This window comes from Mustela nigripes, chromosome 11 (genome assembly GCF_022355385.1).
Source record: "Mustela nigripes isolate SB6536 chromosome 11, MUSNIG.SB6536, whole genome shotgun sequence".
Taxonomy (NCBI): domain Eukaryota; kingdom Metazoa; phylum Chordata; class Mammalia; order Carnivora; family Mustelidae; genus Mustela; species Mustela nigripes.
The window spans coordinates 37,635,833-37,641,785 of NC_081567.1; the positions used below are offsets into that span (position 1 = coordinate 37,635,833).

Below are 5,953 nucleotides of genomic sequence, written 5' to 3' on the forward strand. Positions count from 1 at the left end.
GTGGGTTAAAGCCTCTGCCTTCGGCTCAGGTCATGATCCCAGGGTCCTGGGATTGAGCCCCACATTGGGCTCTCTGCTCAGCGGGGGGCATGCTTCCTCCTCTCTCTCTGCCTGCCTCTCTGCCTACTTGTGATCTCTGTCAAATAAATTTTTAAAAAATCTTTGAAAAAAAAAAAAAAAGAAACTGAGTTCTAGAGAGGAATGGGACCTAGGCAAGGTTCCCCAGCTCCTCTTAGGCACTGCTGTGAGAGTCTAAGTCCACACTTTATCATGGAGCTCTTTCTCAGCCTCAGATACAGGAAGACAGCTGAGTTCCCCCTCAGCCTGCCCCTCCCAGCCTGCCCAGACCCCTGCACATACCTGGTCCCCGGGTATCAGGCATAACCAGCCCATACAGTTCCCCATGGGGGCAGAAGCAGGCTCAGTTCGGGTCCCAGTCCTTGCTGCTCCTTCTCCCCTCTCCAGTGCCCTTAGCCTGGGCGCCCAGGCCCCGCCCAAGCACAGGCTCTCCTCTGGGCAGCCTCCTGGGCCCCAGCCCCTTGGGTGTCCACACCCGGCTGCTGCCCCTAAAAGCCACTTAGGCCAAGACTGCACGGCTGCTTCCCCACCCCCACCTCTAAGTTCCTGGCTGATGCAGCCATAGGCTCCCGCTGAGCTGGCCACCTCCATCTGTCTGCTTGCCTGTCCAGAGCTGGCTTGTCCGGTCTATGACTGCCTCTCTGGACCCAGCCTGGTGCTGCTGCTCCTGAAGGCTGTGCCACGGGTGCCATCTACCACATACCAGCCCGGATGGGGCTTCAGGGTCACCCCCAGCAACCAGGACCTGCCAGTTTGTGGTATGCGGCCATGCCAGAGTCGAGGGAGGTAGCTGGATGGAAGCCCCCAGGCTGGGGGTAGAGAAATAGGAGCGCCTGGTCCTACGGAGAGGACCTCCCTTGGAGATCGCCTCCCCCACCTCCAACCCCGCCCCAGCACAGAAACTCCCAGGATCAGCCTCAACCAGTCTGGGAAGATGAGGGAGGAGTAACCAGGGACATGTGGTCCCAGCCAGGGGCCAGAACACTGCATCACAGGGAAACAAAGGAGGCTCCAAAGCAGAAAAGGAGATGGGAAGGACCAGGAAGGTAACAGAGTAACAAAGGCAACATCAGAGAGTAACAAGGGGGGTGGGTAACAGCCCCAGGATAAAGGCGGCAGGGAGAAGGGCAGGTAGATTCCGCAGGGGTAGCAGGAATGGGTGAGGGGAACACGTTAAGGATGGGGGCCCAACGAAAAACGCAGGGAAAGCGAACCCAGCGGCTCTCCGGGCAAATTCTCCCATGCCCTTCCTCCAGCCGCGGGCCTCTACGTGAGACAGAAGTGGGTGGCAGAGAAACCAGCCGAAAGAACAGCATTGACAAAGACCCAGGAGAGCGGTGCGCAGGGGCTGTAAGGCGTTTGGGTCGCCCGGGACCGGGCCAGGGGAGGTGATCCGCGAGGCCCGCTGCAGGCGGGGAGGCCGGTGGGAGGTGATCCCCACCCCTACCCCGACGCCCTCGCTGCCACCTTGCTACACAGGCCTTGCGACAAACAACAGGCAGACCTCTCGGGGCTTCCCTCTCCTGGACTCTCAATGGGGGCCCCTGGGGTGGGGGTAGGCCCAGGGCTCCGGGAGCGGGGAAGGGGCTTTCCTCTGAGCTTTGAACCTAGCTGCCAGGTGCGGCGCCCCGCAGTGATGGGCGGGGCTTGGGCCTGGGCGGGGACTCCGGGGCGTGGCCGTGGGTAGAGGCTTGGTCGCTGGCCGGGGAAGGTGTGGGGGCGCGTCTGCAGGGTGGAGCCATTACTCTGACGCCCGGGTAATGCCCCGGAGCTTCCCGGGCCGCGCCGCCTCCCTACTGGACATTAACGGCCCCATGGGATGACCGGGCCTCGCTTACGGCCGCCCCCTTCAGACTACGCCAGGCCTCTCTTCAGAGCCCGAAACTGCAGCAGCCGGGACGAGCGCGACGGAAAGAGAGAGAACACGACACCCGGAGCCGAGAGGGAGAGAAACGGGGAGAACCGCGCGGACCACGGGAGGGAGGTGGCGCAGGAACCCGCTCACTCGCTCTGGGCCCGCCCACCACCGCAGGCGCCGGCTGCGGCTGAAGTCCGAAGGCGCAGCCGCGCAGCGCCGCCTGCCGGCTCTCGGTGGGATTGCTTCGCTCAAGGGGCTGGCCCGGGACCCCCCACCCGCTCCGCCTTGCCCTGCTGGGTGGCGATTGCGAGTGAGGCCGCTCCTGGGGTCTGCTTGCACTGCAGGGGCACAGGGGTGCCCGGAAGGCGGTAGGCAGAGAAGCCGGGCTTCTGTCAAGTCCCAAATCAGCTCTGCTTTTTCATCTTGGACCTGGTGTCCACCCCTCTGGACCGGGGTACCTTCAGGCAAGGGAAATCTAGAGCCTCACCAAGTGTCCAGCCCTTGTCACCGAACATATGCAGACCACTTGGCTCTGGCGCGGAGTACCTGCAGTCTGTGTGGGGAACAGGAAGGAGCAACAGGACCAGGGGACAGGGCAGCTGTGTGGCCCAGCCCCAGAACGTGGATTTTGCGCCGTTGGTGGTGGAAAGTGAGGTGCTGTGCCCTGGAAGGGAGATCAGATCAGGACGCCCATGCTTTAAAAGACCGCAGGAGCAGGAATGGACTTGGAGTGCAGAGAATGGGTTCACCTGAGGAGTCTGTGGCCACCCCTTCCCTCGGGGCTGATCCTGGAATCAGAGTCTGTACAGTCAGGGCTCGGTTAGTAAGAATGGGGAGGGCCGAGAAAAAAGCACCCACATTAGTAGGAGACAACATGGGGAAAAGGATGTACCCAGGAGATGAGCGGGAATTGCCAGTAAGGAGAGATAGGGGGTTCCAGAGGCCAAGGAGAACGTGGGGGCTGGTTCCATGTGAGTATCTCGAAGCTAATCAGCTCAAGGGGTACGGGACCACCCTCCTCTGCTCCTGGCTGGCTGTCCTAGTGGAAGGCCTTGCCATATGGCCAAGGGAGGGCCCAAGGGCAGACAGCATCAGGGTACAGTGACTGGGTGCTTGGAGGCCCTGGATAGTTGTGAGAGTCAGAGCCCACGCAGAAGAGGGTTGACGAGGAAGCAGAAGCGGGGAGAGGCCCAGACACTTGTGAGCGGGAGCTGTAAGGGGGCCCAGGTGGAGGGAGGCCCTTATTCCCGATAGCAGAGCGTAACTATATGGGGGTTGGGGCCGATAACTGAAAATGCGGAGGCGATAAGAGTGGAAGAGTCTCTGAGGGGGCAGGGGTCCTTCCTCCCTCGGAGGAGAGTGGGGTCTTGAAGGAGGGGCTGGGGGTTTGCACTTGCTCTCCAGAAGCCACTGGATGAGGGGAAGGAGGGGTGCAAAAGCAGTCAGGTTTGAAATGAATCCTGGGAGATGGGGGAGGGGCTGGGTGGGCTCCTTGGTCATAAGGTCCCTTAAGGAAAACATACTCCTCCCCAGCCTGGCCAGAGGGCATAGTGAGGGGGCACTCTGGGGCTCCCAGGAGGCTGGCATTGGGGGCTCTGACTCTAGGGTGTGAGTCCTGTTTCCCTCTTTCTGGTGGATGGCAGTGGGACCCAGGGTCTGCCTTGCACCTACCTACCCTGCGACCTCTCCTTTCCCGTGGGACTCTCGGACCTGGTCTGATGACCCCATCCTGGAACAGGAGATGCAGTGGCAGAGAGGGAAGGGGACCAGTCTCTGCCTCTGTCCCCTCTTCACCCATCCCCCAAGCACTTACAGATCAAGCTGGTTAGGAGAGGGCACGCCCCGGGCCAGGGACAGGGCTCCTGATATTTGCCAGGGTGTGAATGAAGCTATTTGCACCCTGAAGCGAGATGCCAAGAACACATCACAGAAGAAAGGCATCACACGCGGGAATGCATGAACCAGGCAGCTTTTATTGGCCAGACCGTCTGGCCTGGCCTGAGCTGTGCGCCCAGGCAGAGAAGTAGACTCCCTCTGGGTCAGACAAGGGGCATCACCAGCAAGGGGTGCACTCAGGATGGCCCTGGGGAGAAGTGGGAACCGGCAAAGGTGGTTCACTGTGCAGACCATGGCTGAACAGGAGACACGCCAAAGGCTCTAGAAAGAACAAAGCAGGACCTTAGGGAGACGGTGGTGCACCCTCCACTAATCCTCCCCCCAACTACCGTTCCCAGATGGGAAGGGTAGGAGGCTCCAGGAAAACCTTTCTGGGCAAGAAGTGGGAGACAGGAAGATCATGGGGTTTCTCGTGGGCACGCAGATCTCCCCAGACATCCTCCACCCGCTGCGGTCCCCGCCCCCTTTCTCTCCCCACGTACCTTGCCTGCTTCACCCGGGTCCAGGAAGGGGCCCCCAGCCGGGGCTCCAGTTCCCGCTGGGGCTCAGTGGCGCGCTGGCTCCAAGGCGCACTGACCCCGAGACCTGCGCTGGGGTTCCCGCTTCCCGTCTCCAACAGTTCCCGAACCCCCGAGGAGAGCAGAAGAGCACCGCGGGGGATGGGCTCCGGGGAGAGGGTGTCTTTGGCAAAGAGCCTTTGGGGGGACGCGCCCAGGCCTTGGGTGTCCCAGGCAAGGGATCCGGCCGCAGGGAGCAGCGCTCGGCGCCACACGTAGGGCGAGCGGCGCAGCCCCATGAGCAAGCCCGCGGCACGGCCCACTGTGTGGTAGCGGGGACTCGCCACGTGCTTGTACCAGGCGCCAGCGAGGGGCGACAGGAGCAGCAGGAGCAACAGCAACGCGCGCACCGCAGGGCCCCGCATTGCCGGGCCCCGCGCCAGGGCGCTCAGGTTGACCGCGGCCCGGCGGGGCAGGCCTGCAGCTGACTCGGCTGGGTCCGGGCGCACTGCGGGACCTCGGCGGCGTCGGGGGGCCGGGGGGGGGGCGGGGGGGGGGGGGCCCGCAGCGCGGCGGACCGCGCTATAACTGCTCGCCGGCCCCGCCCCCTCGCCCCCACGGTACTCGCTGCGCTCCAGAAAAGCAGGAGGAGAGCTGGAGAGGGAAGAGCGGCCCAGGCTGTTGGGACAGGGGCGTGGGTGGTGAGTACCTTCTCCCAGGAGTGGGCCCTCAGCTAGAACTCTAAGTGATGCTCTGCTGGGGACGCCCCTGCTCCCCGCTCAAGAAGGACTGTCAGGACACTGGGGGGGGGGGGGGGGGCGTGTCCAAAGGGATGCCTCCAGAGCTAGAACTCTTGCAAGTGAGCACCAGAAGACGAAAGACTGGCGGGGGGGCGGGGGAGGCTAGAAGAACCCTAGTGGGGCCAGAAGCGCTGACTGGTGGGCGTCCTCCGCATCATTCAAGAACCCTCTGTGCATCTCCTCTCCTGAGGGCTGTCTCTTGTCCCCCCACCCCTTCCACCAGCTCTGGTGAGTCCCCTGAGTGAGTCCCAGCTGCAGCTGGATGCTTGCAGCCACAAACTTGGCCACATGGGCCCTCCCTGAGATTGTTAGTGCTTCCTCACGGCTTCCGGAATAAAAAGTAAACCCCTCCTCTTAGCCCTGCCCTGGCCTGGGCAGGAGAAGGCCCTGTGGACCTCCAGCCTTCTCTCTGGTTGTGATACCCCCTCCCCCAAGACTACTGTCTCAGATGGCCAGTTTTCATCTTCCTGCCTTACCCAACAACCTGTGATGCTGCCTGCCTCTGTGTTTCTGCGCCCAGAACGTCCTTCCCACCCTTGTACTTATCCCTCAGGATCCTGTCTGCATGGCCCTGATCCGAAGGGTCCCCTGGAGTATTCTGCTGTGCATGCATGTGTCTAACAAACCTCTCCAGAGGGCAGAGCCAGGCCCATTCTTGCCTGAGCCCAGCCCAGGAGGGATGCAGGCCCCAAAATAATCTGACCTCAGCCCACCCCCAGCAAGCACACCACTCATGGAACATTTCCTAGGTCCCAGATGCCAGGGATCCTGGAGAAAAAAAATTTTTAACACTTTATTGTCAGAGAGTGAAAGAGGTGCTCACT

General features: G+C 62.1%; 1 protein-coding gene across 1 annotated transcript; it reads right to left on the reverse strand.

Moving 5' to 3' along the window:
* Positions 1-1,161: 1,161 nt before the first annotated feature.
* NPW (neuropeptide W) lies at positions 1,162-5,742 on the reverse strand. Its single transcript, XM_059415898.1, has 3 exons — positions 5,606-5,742; positions 4,315-4,983; positions 1,162-4,093 (listed from the first exon to the last, which is right to left on the reverse strand). Exons 1-3 carry the CDS (start codon positions 5,740-5,742, stop codon positions 4,051-4,053), a joined length of 849 nt encoding a protein of 282 aa, XP_059271881.1. The 3' UTR covers positions 1,162-4,050.
* Between the last annotated feature and the right edge of the window lie 211 nt (positions 5,743-5,953).

What these genes read in the sequence shown, in the direction of transcription:
- NPW (XM_059415898.1), bottom strand. Translation starts at nt 5,742, where the DNA reads ATGCATGCACAGCAGAATACTCCAGGGGACCCTTCGGATCAGGGCCAT. An exon ending in GCAGCATCACAGGTTGTTGG is followed by an intron (nt 4,984 to 5,605) that starts GTAAGGCAGGAA and finishes TTCCCTCTCCAG; the next exon opens with CTCTCCTCCTGCTTTTCTGG. An exon ending in ACCCGGGTGAAGCAGGCAAG is followed by an intron (nt 4,094 to 4,314) that starts GTACGTGGGGAG and finishes TGTTCTTTCTAG; the next exon opens with AGCCTTTGGCGTGTCTCCTG.